The 17,874-nt window shown below is 44.6% G+C and overlaps 1 protein-coding gene and 1 long non-coding RNA gene across 6 annotated transcripts in view; one reads left to right on the plus strand and one right to left on the minus strand.

Annotated features, from left to right (window-relative positions):
• Positions 1 to 41: 41 nt before the first annotated feature.
• On the plus strand, positions 42 to 3,085 carry LOC127056233 (uncharacterized). The gene is made up of 2 exons (XR_007775754.1): positions 42 to 189; positions 979 to 3,085. It is a non-coding gene; the product is annotated as an uncharacterized LOC127056233 (long non-coding RNA).
• A 6,240-nt stretch (positions 3,086 to 9,325) lies between these two features.
• SAP130 (Sin3A associated protein 130) overlaps positions 9,326 to 17,874 on the minus strand; it is a 33,513-nt gene continuing 24,964 nt past the window's right edge. For 4 of the 5 annotated variants that reach the window (XM_050966239.1, XM_050966237.1, XM_050966238.1 and 1 more), the window contains exons 15-21: positions 16,521 to 16,625; positions 14,600 to 14,961; positions 13,557 to 13,805; positions 13,095 to 13,220; positions 11,370 to 11,473; positions 10,463 to 10,576; positions 9,326 to 10,263 (exon numbers count right to left, since the gene is read on the minus strand). In XM_050966239.1, coding sequence (XP_050822196.1) covers positions 10,105 to 10,263; positions 10,463 to 10,576; positions 11,370 to 11,473; positions 13,095 to 13,220; positions 13,557 to 13,805; positions 14,600 to 14,961; positions 16,521 to 16,625 — 1,219 coding nt within the window. In that variant the 3' untranslated portion in view covers positions 9,326 to 10,104. Of the gene's footprint in view, positions 10,264 to 10,462; positions 10,577 to 11,369; positions 11,474 to 12,654; positions 12,729 to 13,094; positions 13,221 to 13,556; positions 13,806 to 14,599; positions 14,962 to 16,520; positions 16,626 to 17,874 lie in introns of those variants that run through there. The other variant, XM_050966235.1, reaches the window with a different exon arrangement.

Here is a 17,874-nt window from a genome sequence, read left to right on the forward strand (position 1 = left end):
GCGCTCGCGTCTGGGGGCGGAGAAGGGCATGCGCACTAGAACTGAGGGGTGGGAGGTGTTGTTGGCTCCCTGTTGAATGGGTGGGCTGCTCGGATTCCGCTGCGTAGGCAGACTCCGGGCCAAGTTCCGCGTGACAGCCCCGACTCTAGTGTAGACGTGGCTGTGCCGCAAAGCGGCGACATCAGCCAGGTGGGTCATGTCTCTAGAGGGGACCGGGACTTGTCTACAGTGACCGCTTCTGAGTGGCTGAGCTGAGGCCAGCGCCAGCCATAGCGTCAGGGTCAGCACGGCAGAGCGGGCATCTCGGAGCGAGCTGTGCCCACACGGGAAGCGGGGGGTGTTGGTGCCTGTTCAGTGGTGGCTGGCGGAGGCACAACAGCGACTGGTGACTGTGCAGCCGTTTGGAGGCTCCCTTATTCCAGCTGGTCTTACCACGTGGGCATGGCCATCGGCTACACTACACAATTATGTTGGCCTGTATTACACCTGTGAAGCGCTGCCTCAGTAATTAAATTGCTTTTGTGCCCGCACCCTGTGTTCACAAGAGGGGCCATACTGAGTTAAACTAAAGGTCCATCTAGCCCAGTATCCTGTTTTCTAACAGTGGGAATGAACAGAACAGTTAATCATCAAGGGTTTGTCAATGGCATTACTCTGATTTTACAGAATTTGAATTTTGGCAACAGATTGTGTAAAGTCTAGTGCATGCTTCCACAGTAACCACATCAGTTTGCTGGTGTGCGTCCATAGTGTCAAGGCTAGCGTTGACTTTTGGAGCATTGCACTGTGGGTAGCTATCCCATAGTTCCTGCAATCTCCCCTGCCCATTGGAATTCTGGGTTGAGATCCCACTGCCTGATGGGGCAAAAAAACATTGTCATGGGTGGTTCTGAGTACGTCAGGCTCCCCTCTCCCTCCCTCTGTGAAAGCAACAGCGGACAATCGTTTTGTGCCTTTTTTCCTGGATTACCTGTACAGACGCCGTACCACAGCAAGCATGGAGCCCGCGCAGCTGACCGTCACCATATGTCACCTGGGTGCTGGCAGTCGTGGGACTGCATTGCTGCAGAGCAGCAACTCATTGCCTTTTGGCAGCAGACGGTGCATTATGACTGGTAGCCGTTGTCGTCGTACTCCTGGGTGCTCTTTTAGCCGACCTTGGTGAGGTCGATCAGGGGCACCTGGGCAGATGTGGGAGTGACTCAGCCAGGTCATTCCCATCTTCTACTGAGCATCCAGGACATGATGGCTAGCAGACATACTGCACCATCTCCAGGTGAGCACCCAAGAGATGACGATGGCTAGCAGTCATAATGCAGCATCTTCTGCCAAGCACCCTGGAGATGATGGCTAACAATCATACTGCACCGTCTGCTGCCAGCCTAAGATGTAAAAGATAGATGGAGTGGATCAAAACAAGAAATAGACCCGATTTGTTTTGTATTCATTTGCTGTCTCTCTCTCTCCGTGAAATCAACGGCCTGCTAAACCCAGGGTTTTGAGTTCAATCCTTGAGGGGGCCATTGTGTGACAGTTGTTTGTGTTTTTCCTCGATGCAAAGCCACCCCCTTTGTTGATTTGAATTCCCTGTAAGCCATGTCGTCAGTCACCCCTCCTGAGAGCAACAGCAGACAATCGTTTCGTGCCTTTTTTTCGGTGCAGACGCCATACCACGGCAAGCATGGAGCCCGCTCATCTCAACGCAGCAGTCATGAACATTGTAAACACCTTGTGCATTATCATGCAGTTTATGCAGAACCTGAAAAACCAGGTGAGGAGGCGGCGATGGCAACACGGTGAAGAGTGATGAGGACGTGGACACAGAATTCTCTTAAAGCGTGGCCCTCAGTGCTTTGGAGATCATGGTATTAATGGGGCAAGTTCATGCTGTGGAATGCCTATTCTGGGCCCGGGAAACCACAGACTGGTGAGACTGCATAGTGTTGCAGGTGTGGGACAATTCCCAGTGGCTGCAAAACTTTCGCATGTGTAAGAGCACTTTTATGGACCTTTGACTTGCTTTCCCCTGCCCTGAAGTGCCAGAATACCAAGATGAGAGCAACCCTCACAGTTGAGAAGCAAGTGGCAATAGCCCAGTGGAAGCTTGCAACACCAGACAGCTACTGGTCAGTTGGGAATCAATTTGGAGTGGGCAAATCTACTGTGGGGGCTGCTGTGATCCAAGTAGCCAAAGCAATCACGGGTCTGCTGCTACCAAAAGGTAGTGGCTCTGGGGAATGTGCAGGTCATAGTAAATGGCTTTGCTGCAATGGGATTCCCTAACAGTGGTGGGGCAATAGATGGAACCCATATCTATATCTTGGGACTGGACCACCAGGGCAGCCAGTGCATAAACTGCAAGCGGTACTTTTCAATGGTGCTGCAAGCACTGGTGGATCACAAGGGACGTTTCAAAAACATCAGCGTGGGATGGCCAGGAAGGGTTCGTGTTGTTCGCATCTTCAGGAACACTACTCTGTTTAAATAGCTGCAGCAAGGGATTTACTTCCCAGACCAGAAAATCAGTGTTGGGTATGTTGACATGCCTATTGTTATCCTTAGGGACCCAGCCTATCCCTTAATGCCATGGCTCATGAAGCCATACACAGGCAGCCTGGACAGTAGTCAGGAGCTTTCAACTATAGGCTGAGCAAGTGCAGAATGGTGGTAGAATGTGCATTTGGATGTTTAAAGGGTCACTGGCACACTTTACTGACTCGCTCAGACCTCAGCGAAACCAATATTCCCATTGTTATTGCTTCTTGTTGTGGTCCACAATCTTTGTGAGAGTAAGGGGGAGACATTTATGGCAGGGTAGGAGGTTAAGGCAAATCACCTGGCCACTGATTACACACAACCAGACACCAGGGTGATTAGAAAAGCACACCAGGAAGCGTTGTGCATCACAGAAGCATTGAAAACCAGTTTCAGAACTGGCCAGGCTATGGTGTGACAGTTCTGTTTTTCTCCTTGATAAAAACCCGCCCCCTTGGTTGACTCATTCCGTGTAAGCCACCCACCCTCCCCCCTTTGTTCACAGCTTGCTTGCAAAGGAAATAAAGAATACATGGTTTTTAAACGATAATGACTTTATTAATTGATTATAAAAATAGGGAGATAACTGACAAGATAGCCTGGGTGGGGTGTGGGAGGAGGGAAGGAAAAGGCCACTTCAAAACTTGTTGAATGGCAGCCTTCTGTTGCTTGGGCTGTCCACTGGGGTGGAGAGGTTGGGTCCCCGGAGACTCCTCCCCTCACCCCCCACGTTCTTGGGCATCTGGATGAGGCGGCTACGGAACATGGGGAGGGGAGAGGGCAGTTAAACAGGGGCTGCAGTGGCACTCTGTGATCCTGCTGCCGTTCCTGAAGCTCCACCAGACGCCAGAGCATGTCCATTTGATCCTGCAGTAGCCCCAGCATTGCATCTTGCCTCCTCTGATCTTCCCTTCTGTTCTCACATTCATTGGCCATTTTCCTGTACTGTGATACTGTGTCCTTCCACTCATTCAGATGAGCTCTTTCATTGCAGATCGACTGCATGATCTCAGAGCACATTTCATCGCGCGTGTGTTTTTTTTGCCGCCTTATCTGAGAGAGCCTTTGGGGCTTGAAAAATTTGCAGCTGCGGGAGGGAAAAAAGGGAGAGAAGTATTTAAAAAGATACATTTTACATTTAGATTCACATTACATAGCACATGTGATTTCGGTACAAGGTCGCATTTTGCATCTTTTATATTGAGTGCCTGCAGCTTTGGTGTTCTGGAGATCACAGATGCAGGTCCGGGCAACAGACTTTGTCTTGCAGGTGGCCATGGTAAGCCATAGTCTTTCAGCTTCTGCAACCTTCATAAAAGCAGCACTCTCCTTTCCCATACAAACAAGCAAAGCCCGTTGAGTGCTGTGGTTTTCGTGTTAGCGTGCAGCAGCAGAAACCAAAGTACCTCCCCCCGCATTCTGGGATGATCGCTTTACCCCTCCCCCCACTGCATGGCTGGTTCTCCCCAGAAACCTTCTGCAAAGGCTTTTAGAGTACCTCTAGGAGAGCTTCATGGAGATGTCCTTTGAGGATTTCTGCTCCATCCTCAGACATGTTAACAGACTTTTCCAGTAGCTTACTGGCTGCAAATGCATCACAAGTCCTCAGGGCAAATTAATCATTTAAAAAAATGCTTGCTCTTAAACCATGTATTATATATACAAAGGTACACTCACCGGAGGCTTCATGGTCCGGGGGCTGCCTTGGCGGGTATTTCAGTCAGGGTGAGAAAAAGATCCTGGATGTTGGGGAGAATGGTGTGCTCTCAAGGTCATTGTCGTCGTCCTCCTCCTCCTCATCTTCCCCATCCGCAAAGTCCTCAGGCATGGCTGGGAGTACCCCCTCCTCAGAATCCACAGTTGGGGTGGGGTAGTGGTTGCGTCCCCCCCAGAATTACTTGCAGCTCAGCATAGAAGCAGCATGTCTGCGGCTCTGCCCTGAAGTGTCCATTTGATTCTTTGGTTTTCTGGTATGCTTGTCTGAGCTCTTTAACTTTCAAGCGGCACTGTATTGAATCCTTGTTATGGCCTCTCTCCATCATGCCCTTGGAGATTTTTTCAAATGTTTTGACATTTCATCTTTTGGAATGTAGTTCTGATAGCATGGAATCATCTCCCCATACAGTGATCAGATCCAGTACCCTCCCATGCAGTCCATGCTGGAGCTCTTTTTCGATCCTTGGACTGCATGGTCACCTGTGCTGATGAGCTCGACTGGCCAAACAAGAAATGAGATTCAAAAGTTTGCCTGGCTTTTCCTGTACACCTGGCCAGTGCATCTGAGTTGAAAGTGCTGTCCAGAGCAATCACAATGGTGCACTGTGGGATAGCTCCCGGAGGCCAATACCATTGAATTGCGTCCACGCTAACCCTAATTTGAACCGGCAATATTGATTTCAGCACTAGTCCCCTCGTCGGGGAGGAGTACAGAAATTGATTTTAAGAGCCCTTTATGTCAAAGTAAATGGCTTCATTGTGTGGATGGGTGCATGGTTAATTCAATTTAACGCTACTAAATTCGACAAACTCGTAGTGTAGACCAGGCCGAAGTGATCCATCCCGTTGCCCATTCCTAACTTCTGGCAAACAGAGGCTAGGGATACCATCCCTGGCCATCCTGGCTAATAGCCACTGATCGGCGTATCCTCCATGAATTTATCTAGTGCTTTTTTGAACCCTGTTATAGCCTTGGCCTTCACAACATCCTCTAGCAAGGAGTTCCATAGGTTGTGTGTGGTGTGTGAAAAAAAATACTTCGTTTTAAACCTGCTGCCTATTAATTTCATTTGGTGATCCCTAGTTCGTGTGTTATGAAAAGGAGTAAATAACACTTCCTTATTTACTTTCTCAACACCAGTCATGATTTTATAGACCTCTCATATCCTCTAGTCATTTCTTTCCCAAGCTGAAAAGTCCGTCTTATTAATCACTCCTCATACGGAAGCCATTCCATACGCCTTATCATTTTTGTTGCCCTTTTCTAAACCTCTTCCAATTCCACTTAGCTGTTTCATTAAGAAAACTCAAAAGTAGGGCTGTCAGTTAATTGCAGTTAACTCAAAAAATTGTGATTACAAAAATTAATCATGATTAATCACACTGTTTAAACAATAGAATACCAATTGAAATTTATTAAATATTTTTGGGTGTTTTTCTACATTTTCAAATGAATCTATTTCAATTACAGCACAGAATACAAAGTGTACAGTGCTCACTTTATATAATTTTTTATTACAAGCTATTTAGATGCCAGATGTGCTAAAGATTCATGCGTCCCTTAATGCTTCAACCACTGTTCCAGAGGATACGTGTCCATGCTGATGATGGGTTCTGCTTGTTAATGATCCAAAGCAGAGCAGACTGATGCATGTTCATTTTCATCATCTGAGTCAGATGCCACCAGCAGACAGTTGGTTTTCTTTTTTGGTAGCTTGGATTCTGTAGTTTCTGCATCAGAGTGTTGCTCTTTTAAAGACGTCTGAAAGCATGCTCCACACCTCGTCCTGATCAGATTTTGGAAGGCACTTCAGATTCTTAAAGCCTGGGTTGAGTGCTCTAGCTGTCAATAGAAATTTCACATTGCTGCTTTCTTTGCATTTTGTCAAATCTGCAGTGAAAGTGTTCTTAAAAGGAACACCATGTGCTGGGTCATCAGCCGAGACTGCTATAATATGAAATATATGCAGAATGCGGATAAAACAGAACAGGAGACATACAATTCTCTCCCAAGGAGTTCAGTCAAATTTAATTAACGCATTTTTTTTTTTAACATGGATCATCAGCATGGAAGCATGTCCTCTGGAACAATGGCCAAAGCCTGAAGAGGCATATGACTCTTACATGCCAGATGCGTTAAATATCTTGCAATGCCGGCTACAACAGTGCCATGCAAATGCCTGTTCTCACTTTCCGGTGACATTGTAAACAAGAAGTAGGCAGCATTATCTCCTGTAAATGGAAACAAAAATTGTTTCTCTTAGCCGAACAAGGAGGAGGACTGACTGGGCTCGTAGGCTCTAAAGTTTTACACTGTTATTTTTGAATGCAGTTTTCTGTACATAATTCTACGTTCGTAAGTTCAACTTTCATGATAAAGAGATTGCACTACAGTACATTAGGTGAACTGAAAAATACTATTTTTGTTTTTTTACAGTGCAAATATTCGTAATAAAGCAGTGTACGCTTTGTATTGTGTTGTAATTGAAATCAATATTTGAAAATGTAGAAAACATCCAAAAATATTTAAATAAATGGTAGTTATTGTTTAACTGCACAATTGGAATTTTTTTTAATAGCTTGACAGCCTTACTCAAAACATCAATTTATGTAGGACTCTGAATAAAAATAGGAGCTTAATAGCACAGTTACACTAAAACACTGACTAACCCACTCACCTTTGAAGACTGGTTAATGTGGGAAGTGTGTGGTTAGATGTTGATAAGTGGGGTGCATCACACTTACAGGGAGAGGCTGTAGGTCATGAAAGCTAGAGTACTTTGAATATAAGGCACTTCCTATGAAGTATAGTGGTGGCAAACCCTAGGTATTGCTACAGGAGAGATGGGAGCATAAAATGGCAAGCCAAAAACTAAATCCTAGTTCTAGTTGGTGATGTTGGGAAAAAAATCTTTTAATCTCTGCATTCTTTCACCTCACAGCAATGTTGTGAAGAATCAGTGTAGGGTATAGAAGATTTGGAACGGTATGGTAGAAATAAAGAATGCATGGCTTTGCCCTTTCACCCCAGAGAGTTTGACAATATTTAGTCCAGAAGCATTTTGGAATTAAAAAATAGTAACACTGAAACACACCCAAAACCATACTTAATTTAGGAACTCTCCAGTGTTTGAAGGAGAAATGGGGCTGTTGGTTTCACAGTAATTTGTTAGCTGCCTATAAAGGGTTACTAGTATTTCCTCTGAAGGAGAGCGAAGGTCTCAAGCTACAGGAGCTGCAAGTCAGGCAAGATGAATTGACAAAGCTGTGTAGAGAAATCTTACAAGAATTACTGGCTCTGCCAGCACTGTATTACACTTTGCAGCACTCCAGACATTGCCCAAAATGTTAAAAATATACTTACATTTCTTCAAGTTACCCTAAGGGGTAATGATGCAAAGAGGCGGCAAAATGCTGTGAGGACTGCTGCTGTTTCAAGCAACAAAAAATGGTCTGAGCCAAGGCTTTATCCCCAGTACAGCATCCCACATGCCCAAATTCAAAGAGCTCAGTTCGATGCATCCTCCAACAAGTGTGCAAATCAGTGGCTGGTGTAAATTGGCATAGCTCTGTTGAAGACAATGGAGTGCCACCATTTTGCAGTAGCTGAAGGTCTGGTCCAAGATTGATGCAGAGAAGTTAGAGATAGATTTGTCAAGTTACAGGCAAACAAAATTTCAGAACTCTTTTTAAAAATCATTACTTGTTACTACCTAAAAACTAGTTTCCTCAGCAGTAAAGTGACTCTGAATTTGCCTGTATTTCATTTCAGGAATTTCATTAAGGAATTTCAGCCTTCCATCCAAAAAAAATGAAGGTCTTGTATATAAATAGATGTATAGTATCAATCCCAATTACTACAACAACTATTTAGGCTTAGATGAGAATGTCCTAGTTGAAAGGATTACATTAACAATAGCTTTTTGGAATAAAACAGCAAAGCATCTAAGAGCAAGACCTATAAAGCCATACATAATGTTCAGGTAAAAACCATTTCTGAACATGACAAATGATTTGTTCAGAAAGCCATTTTCTGTTGAAGGCTGGCAGTTATCAGCCTGAAAGGGGAATTTAAGCTTGCTCCTGTGGCAGATAAAATTGAATATTTCTAACCTGTAAAACCTAGGTTCAGCTGAGCAGATTCATTCTTCATGGAGTCTATATTACTTTATGCCAAATAGTGTTTTGACAACATTATGTGCATTTCCCAGCATTCAAGATAGCCCTTTCCTGAACCACAAGCAACAAAACTGATAAGTGAAAGTAATTTGATCCCACAGCTTGCCTTCCACATTTTGTAGTATGAAAAATTAGTTCCTTTATTTCTTTGCAGAATTAAATTTTTACAAGTCTGTAAGTAAGTATTTTAAAAGTTTTTCAATGGTATTTTACTGACATTTTCACTCTCTCCCCCTACTCCTCCCAAAAGTTAAGTTCCCACACCACAATTTAAGTTGTTCCATATTAGCTAAAATTACTGTAACATTATCAAAAATGCATTATGGAGATGTATATTTATTTTTAAATAAAACTAGAGTCAAATCGGAATAGACTTATCTTGGCAGATGGATCTAAAATATGGTGCATATGAAAGAAGCAGCACGCTCACCTTGTTATGAGTTTTATTCATATTCAGTATTTCCAATTTCTTTATGCTATAGAATGAAATAGCAGCTTTTTTGGACAATTTCAGATGGTCAGAAAAAAGTACACTGAGTTTCCAGTGACCATTAGCCACCTGAAGATTAGAACTCAAAATGAAAACTAAATTACTTCCTAAAGCAAGGGTGTCATGAAAGTTTGTGTGTACTGTGCATAGTTACTTGGAATTAGTAACTCTTCATCAGTGGACTAATTTGGCAGTCCTTATGGAGACTCAGGATAAAACTGAATACCACACTTGCACCTAGATAGGCTGAAACCCCAATGAACTCTCTTTCCTGACAGCAGCAGAAGAGGTAGATTTTTGTTTCCAAAATCCAGCTCCTCATTTCTGCAATGGCTTTCAGGGGGTGAGTTTCTTTTAGAGCTTATGGGTTGTGTATTTTCTATAGCATAAAAATATACAAACAGCTCAGGTACAAAAGTCTCCAAGTCCTTTATTAAAGTTTTCAGGATGTATGTGGTACATACAATTAACAGCATCACACCAGCTACAAGAAGTACTGTGTTGGAAGAGAAGTACTTCAAAACAAGTATGCGAGAGCACCAACATGGACACACACAACAGATACTACAAAATCACTGAAATGGTTCTTTAAAAAAAAAAAAAAAATATGGACAGCTAGGACTTCAGAACCAGGAGATTCTAAACGTGGCAGATCTAGTGCAATGGCACTGGTTTAAGAAGGCTACTTCAGACACTGCAAAGTCAGAAAGACGGAAGGGGGGGGAAGGAAGAATAGGTAACTGGAAGTGATGTCATTTTCAATGGTTTGAAAAGCTCCTGGCAGTCTGAGCCAATACTTTCAGATCAAAATCTTGAGACCTCCTGCAGGAATCCATGGACAAACCTGTAAGTTACCTCTAAACTCTAAAATGAAAAGGGGACTGTCCATCACACACTGCATTACGAGTACCAGTTAGTAGGCACTGACATGTCAGGAGGGTTAAACAAATGTGACTTCAAAGAGTTTAAAAGGGATGAACCTGAGAGAAAAATCTTTGTTCATTATGACAGATCCAGGCCAATCCCTCCAGGTCAATGGGCTCCACACATCCATCTGTGTTCTCTGGAACTCATCCTTTTTAGTCAGATGCTCTACTTCAAAATAAACCCAAAATAAAAAAAAAAGACTGAACAACTCCATTCTGTACACGTTCTCCATTTCCAGAGTCCTTATTCTTCTGGCTCTAGACCTTCTCCTTTCGCTTTAATTTGGACACTTTCTTGACAGTTCCATTCTTGTTTAAGAGCTTCAGAACACGCTCCTTGTGATCCAAGACCTTCAACATGGAGTCTCGGGCCTCACTGATCTGATCCATCACAAGTTTACACCTCTGCATATTCCCCTGAAATACACACACCTCTGTCATTAAGAGCAGAACACACACTGTCATTTCCAAGTCTGTAAGTAACCTTTGAATAATCACTCTTGAAATACACTAGCATTTCCCCCGCTTGGTAGTTCTTACTAATTGCACCATAGCCAGCAATAGAATGAGTTTGTAATTAAGGGTAAAGTAGATATACTGAGCCATCAACTTTTACCTGTATCAGTTCATTTATTCGATGTAAGTCGTCATCAGTTGCTGCCTTTTTCTTGGGGATTATTCCTTCCTGCAGGGAGGTGAGGCGCTCATACACGTCATGCTCCAGGTTAGTCTAGAAGACATGAGACCTTAGTGAGAATACCCATCACTGGAATGCACAACGTTTCTCTATATTAAGAAAATTATACACAAACAAGTGAGGCTATTTTGCTCCTCCCTCAGCTATTCATGTTGCTTATTCATGAGATGGAGCCTTTGATGTAATGTTATTCTTCATACCAACATCCTATAAGAGGATTGCTCCACTTCTGAAAGAGCATGGATCCTAACGAGTGCTCTCTGACCCTTGCCCCTGAAACAGATGCTTTGAAGAATTCAGACTACAAATTGCATCCCCACATCTGAATCCAGAGCAGCCCCCATCCTTCTGAAATGCAGAGCTGCTTCCCTTCTCTCCTCAATTCTGTTCTGGGAATGCAGAGGTTTGGGGGAGTTTGATGCTAGAATGCAGAGCACCTACCTCACCCCCAACCCACAAGAGAAACATCCAAGAATGTGGAGCAGTGCTGCCTCCTCCTATCAGCAGCACCATCCCAGACAGACATCTTCAGACCTGTGCATCAGAGGGAGGGAGTTGCCAGTTTTGAGCATCTGTACAGAATGAATCAGCTTTTATGTCTGGATTCAAACCTCCACCACTCTGAAGTTTCTGAAGAAAATGCCACACATTCCTACAACTGGAGAGCATATGGCCAACTCCCTACAGACCATACAGTCTGAGATACTCCAGTGTCTGATGTGTTTTTCTAATTTGTGATGCTTACAAAACAGCTAATGCTCATCTAGGAGTACTCCTACTCTCCCCATGTTGTAGGAAGCTCAACTGGTAAGCTCCATTCACTTACCAACTGCAGTAACTGTGCTGCGCAGAGATGGACTTTCCAACCTTGCGCACGGCAGGATACTCCTTTCTGATTGGCAATCTCCTGCAGCATAGCTTTCTTCTCTTCTAAAACCAAAGAACACAAATCTGATGTGTCTAACATAGGAACAAAGGACAGTTATGATACTGTAAGATTTTTTTTTCCCCTCCACATGCTCCAGTAAGAACCTAACACAGGTCACTTGGTCAGGACAGCAATATCCACTCATGTACCAGATATGTGAAGATTTCACACATATGTGGAAGTAGAGGCAGCAGAACTGGGGTGGGGAGGAGGTGTGACCGGACAACAATAAGGGTTAGTGCTCCCACTATAGACATAGTGTGGCGGCTGGTCTGTGTTTCTGCCTCTACAATATTTCCTCTGTACCTGCGGAGGAGAACACAGGGCAACCCAGCCCTGCTCTCCTCTGGTCCAACTCCCTCAGTGCTGGGGAGAGGGGACGGTTGAAGGCAGGGGCTGGAGCAGGGAAGGGGCAGAGTCATGTAATTCTGGGGCTGCGGGACGGCTGTTTTCCCTTCAGGGCAGGAGCCAGTTGTGTAAAAGCAGCACTCAGGGCAGGGAGCTGGGCAGGCAGCTGCTCTGGGTGCCTGCCCAAACTACGCTGCTTCCTCAGGCCTGCCATCTGGGTGCAGGTGTCTCAGTGGGGGATCTGGGCGTGGGGAGATCTACATGCACAGGAGCTTGTTGAGGGGTTCTGGGTGCAAGGGTAATAGGACTCTGCAGGGGAATCCAGGTGAAGGTGGTTGGGGCTCAGCAGCAGGGCGTGTGGATGTGGGGGACTCAATGTGGTGGGGATCCAGATGCAGCTGGTTGGCACTTGTTGGGGATCTGGGTGCAGGTGGCTTGTCAGGGTGGTCCAGGTGCAGGGGAAGTGGGGTCTGTTGGGGAGGTTCTGGGTGCAGGGTGTGTTAGGCTCAGTGGGAGGGTCTGGATGCATGGGGGTTGGGCAGATGGGGGTGCAGCTCCCTGTACAGCGATCCCTCCCCTTCGAGCTGAGGTGTGATGGGTGCAGGAAGGGGGGGGGGGCGGGAAAGAGGAGGAGAGTTTGCAGAGCTTTCTAGAGCCAGGGGTGAAATCTAGGGGTGGGTCTGACAGGGCCCCAGATGCCATGCAGGGGAAGAGGAAGTCCCGTCCTCCCCAGCCCAGCTGGGACTAGCAGCTGACCCAGGTGCAGGGTAGGAGCCACCAGCTGGGTCTTCCCTGGGTCTTTCCCAGTCCTTCCCCCTGCCTCACAGTGATTTACCTCTCTGCCAGCTGGGTATGGTGACATGCCCGCTCTTGTGGATTCCCTTTACTTCCCCATCAGAAAGTCATTTTCTGCCGGGAAGCAAAGAAATCTGTGCGGACATAAATTCTGTGCACGCATAGTGGTGCAAAACTCCTCCAAAAGTATAATATGCTGGCTACTTTTGGTGTATATTACTTCCCTCTGGTGGGTGGAAGGTCAGCCCTGTTTAAGTGCGACTGTCTCCCTCTACCGTCAGGAGGTCTGACGAGATAGCATCATTGCTAGCTAGAAGTTTTCCTTTAGCTCACATGATGAACATACCTGAACAGGAAACAAGTTCTATTTGCCACACTCTCGTTATTTAACTCCTTTGTCTATATGACTACAACCACTCATAAGGCAACTGTTCCCAGCATTACGTATGAGCAACAGGAAATCCTGTAAAACAAACTGACCTTTCACTCTGACATCACTGTATCTCTGAAAGTGGTGATAGGCAGCTTTCCAGGGGTTGCGGTAGTGACGGAGCAGTGTGATAGGGGGTCTTGGACGCACAGGGACGTACCTGACACCTTCTTCATCTAAGAGCCAAGAGAAACAAGCAGTTTCAACTAGAAGAGACTGGCATGATCCAGTGATTTAAGCAGAAGACCAGGAAGCAGCTCAAGTGCCAACTCCCTCTCTGGGATTGAATGAGTCACTTAACATTTTACAGATGAAACTGAGATGGAGCTTATGAGAAACAGATGTTTTGAAAAGCACAATGGAAGGGCTAACTATTAATTCGTAACTCGGGTTTCTTGTTTAACGGAAGTCTCATTATTGTAGAGGCAGGGAACAAAGGATGCTAATTTGGAGGAAAAGAGAAGAGCAGATATTTGAGCAGAGAAAGCAGTTACCATCACAGATGCCATTACCTATATACTCTTTTGGAGGTGACTTGCGCTTCTCTGCTTTCACCAGCAGACTTTTGGCAGTGGATTTCTCATCATCAGTGCTATTAGTCTCCATCATGTCTCCTTCCTCTGTGGAGATTACATGCTGCTGCTTCCGGGGCTTTTTCCTTGGTGAGGCACCAGGTGGCAAGTCGTTCGGGGGCATGGAAAGGTTGTTGGCCAGCAATGCAAGAGATGGAGACATGGTATTTGTAGTCAACGGAGGAACTGCTAAAATAGATACAGAAAGAAAAATGTTTAAGAGCCTGACAGAGAGTGCAACTTTATGTCAGCTAGTGTGAAAGTGACAAGTTAATACTGTCTAAGTGCTGTCCCAGTGATATCTATCCTGAAAATAATTTCATTTTACTGGGGGAAAGAAGGGGTGATAGAACAGAACGTGCTAGCTGTCCAAGGAAAAGGAACTTAAACATTGTTTGTATAGAGAAGAAGGAAATCTACGCTTAAGGGGTTTTATCTCAGTTTTGTATGCCTAAAGTAGGATTTTACTGCTTTGCTGTTACCTCAGTCTCGCCTCCTCCCCTGGCACATGGGGTATCCAAACAATTGTACAAGAAAATCCAAAGAACTAGGCTTAATTTTTAAATGGAAGAGGTTCACTGGCCACTCTGCAAACTCTTAGATTTAAGATGGACAGTTCATAGTCACTGGCATTTCAATGCCCTCCCCTGCTATGACTAAAACTGATCTCAAACCCTTGCTTAGGAATCAACAGGACCCTCATTTTCCATTCCAGTTATCACTGGAACACCAGCCCATCAGAACTTCATGCCCATTCATGTCACTGAAAACAAGATTCAAACAAGTTTGTAGACTCTGGACTTACACTGAAATAAAACAGGAACAAGAGAATCTTTAGAAATTATTTAAAATTACTCTGATAGCAACCCTGTGATTGACATGCTGTACCACTATCCAAGGGAGTTTCAAGTTGGCTTTGGTCAGGCCCTTACCATCACTCCCCAAAAAAGGAGTGACTGCAGTTACTTTAATCAGAAGGCTACCTGAGACTGGTCGCATTATGTCCATAGGTTCCATTTCCTCTTTGATTTTTATCTCTGGTGCTGCGGGTCCCAATACTGTGGAGAGGGCCCCACTCATAGTTGATGGAGGTGGAGGAGCAGCTATAATTGTGGTAGAAGTGGCTGGAGCAGCTGGAACTGCTCCTGGAATCGCTGACAGAGGTGCTGTTGGCTGAGAAGGTGGACTAGCTGCTGCAATAATTGTTGGAATGGCAGATGGAGGCTGCTGAGAGGTAGGTGGGACTGCAATGGTGGGCTGCTCGCTGGTTTGATTGGACACTGCCTCCATAGACACAGTGACTGGAGTAGCCATAGAGACATGGATTTCTGGTTTAGGCTTAGCACTAAAACATAAAAACTAGTGTTAGTTTAATCCACTCAACATCTTAAGTCCTGCTGCCATGACTTTCTACCGCAGACAAAAGTCTGTAAAGTTAATGAACTGAGCTTTGGAGGTAGCTCCTTTAGAAAACCCATTTTTTCTGCCCCAGTACTTGATGTATACCTCAGTAATCTGAAACACTTCGTGGAATGTTTACCTCAAAATGTTCATCCCTAACTCAGGCCTGGTCTACACTGGGAGGGTGGGGGGCAAATCGATCTAAGTTACGCAACTTCAGCTACATGAATAACGTAGTTGAAGTCGACCTACTTAGATCTACTTACTGCAGTGTCTTCACTGAGGTAAGTCGACTGCTGACGCTCCCCCGTCGACTCCACCTGTGTCTTTCACTCCAGTGGAGTACTGGAGTCGATAGGAAAGTTCTCAGCAGTCAATTTATCATGTCTTCACTAGACGCGATAAATCGACCCATGCTGGATCAATTGCTCCCGAGGTAAGGGTAGACATGCCCTCGGTGACATCCAGGTCGTTTACACTGATCTCACAAGTGATCAGGAGATTGATTTCTTGTGCTGTTTCACCAAGAGCGCTTTCTTAGAAGATTAACTAAAACCTAAGAATGACTATACTGGGTCAGACCAAAAGTCTATACAGCCCAATAGCCTGTCTTCTGACAGTGGCCAAAGCCAGATCCCAAAGGGAATGAACAGAACAGGTAATCATCAAGTGATCCACCCTGTTACCCATTCCCAGCTTCTGGCAAACAGGCTAGGGACACCATCCCTGCCCATCCTGGCTAATAGCCATTGATATATATATTTAGCAATCTCATGACTAGGTCCAAATTAAAGAAGATAAATCTATGGCAGGGGAGGTGATAGAAAGAGGTAATGACACACGTTCTTCTTGGATCTGGATCATGTAATTGGCAAGGCAGTTCTAGCTGAACTCTATGCAGCATTCATTTCCAAGCGTTGTGAACTACGAGCTCTACAACCTTTGCTTTACTTTTAGACAGAATGCCAGCATTTTTTTCCTTTGTGCATTATCAATGGTGATTGCTGAGCGTGTCTTTTATAAGCATAATGATTCCAACACTAATCAACTCCCTTCAGCAGGGAGCTAAAAGATACTTAATTGGCTAGCCAAATAGAAAACAACTTTAATAACTGTGAAGAATGAGTTTTCTATTCATCAAACCCAAACAGAAATATTATGAAGCCCTTCCTTTTAAATAAACATTTGATGAAGCAATCCATGTTAAAATAATTAACTTGCCGTACTCTAAAAGGGTAAATGCAATAAGATATTGCTCTGATAATGAGATATTTTAAGGGATTAGGATCTTGTGCAAGCACCAGAACAATTACATCAGTTAAAAATACAACTCTGGTGTAATACAGTCATTCCTTTACATTTCTATTTTACTTCGTAATGAATTTGTGTCATGTTTACACAACATCTTTTACACACCCTTCTCTCCTTAAACTAAATTCCATTGGCTTTGATCCATTATACAGTAGGTGGTGTCATGCAGAGTCTGCTGTTTGAAATCCTTACCCAGCAGGTCTGGGTGATCCAGATGTGCTCCGCACAGAGCTCTCCACGCGGGTGCTAGCTACTTCAGAAGGCTGAGGGGGAATCAGACTTTTCCGGACTGCCAGTCTGGAAGACATAGATAAGCTTGAAACTGCTGCCGCTCAGGTACGTTGCCCTCAGAAACCTGAACGCCAACGAAGGCGGAAGAAAGACTGGATCTCTTGCTGCTGCAAGTGGAATAGGTTTTGTCTTCCTGTGCTAGTTGCATTGCACTCCTAAGGTGGTGATGGATTAGTAAACTTATGATCAGATACATGAATAGGATTCGCTTCTAGTATTTCTTCAAACAAGGCTTCATATTTTATTTCCCCAAAAGGGTAAGTCCAAGCTATCAGTCTCCTCTCACCCATTTTGAGGATTTCTCCACAGAGCGCCAAGGATCCTTACCAATTTTACTTTCATCTTGCTCACCCATGGTTGTGTTGAGGCCACCAGCCTCTAACTGTGGAGAATGGACAATCTACCAGCACTGGGTGGTGCCAGCCATTCATCCATTACTGTCCCAAGGCTCAGCAAACCACCACAACCTAATATGGCTCTCAGCTATGAGCTTATGAAGCAGAATCCTGCAGGCTGAATGTGCGTTTATCACAGGGCAGCATAATGCTATATTGGTCAGCTAGTGAGTCTGGCAAACACAAGAGTCTATCACTATCAAATACTTGAATATTCCCATAAGGTTTAATTCTGAGACTATCCAATCCCCACAAAAAAACCCAAAAAACAAACCAACAAACAAACCCAGACCATTCTAGGAAGCAACAGACCTTTAAATGTGACCTACATAAAGAGAGAAAATTGGGCTACTGTCCCCCTTTTTTTAGGATTTATATTTTAAGAAAGTGGGAAGTTTCTCTATTTTATAAAAAACATAAGAACGGCCATAGTAGGTCAGAGCAATGGTCCACCTAGCCCAGTATCCTGTCTTCCAACAGTGGCCAATGCCAGATGCTTCAGATGGAATGAACAGAACAGATAATCATCAAGTGATCTCTCTCCTATTGCCGATTCCCAGCTTCTGGCAAACAGAGGCTAGGGACACTTCAAGAGCATGGTTTTGCATCCCTGCCCATCCTCGCTAATAATCATTGATGGACCTATCCTAAGAATTACAAACTGACCAGTCAACTACACATCTCATCTGGAACCAGAAGTATGCAATCAGGCAGCAGCAGAGCCATCTCCCTCCCCCCGCCCAAAAAAGCCAATACGGTACAGTACTATGTTAAACATAAACTACTACAAAATAAAGGGAAAGCAGCATTTTTCTTCGTATAGTAAAGTTTCAAAACTGTATTAAGTCAATGTTCAGTTG

This window comes from Gopherus flavomarginatus, chromosome 8 (genome assembly GCF_025201925.1).
Source record: "Gopherus flavomarginatus isolate rGopFla2 chromosome 8, rGopFla2.mat.asm, whole genome shotgun sequence".
Lineage (NCBI taxonomy): Eukaryota > Metazoa > Chordata > Testudines > Testudinidae > Gopherus > Gopherus flavomarginatus.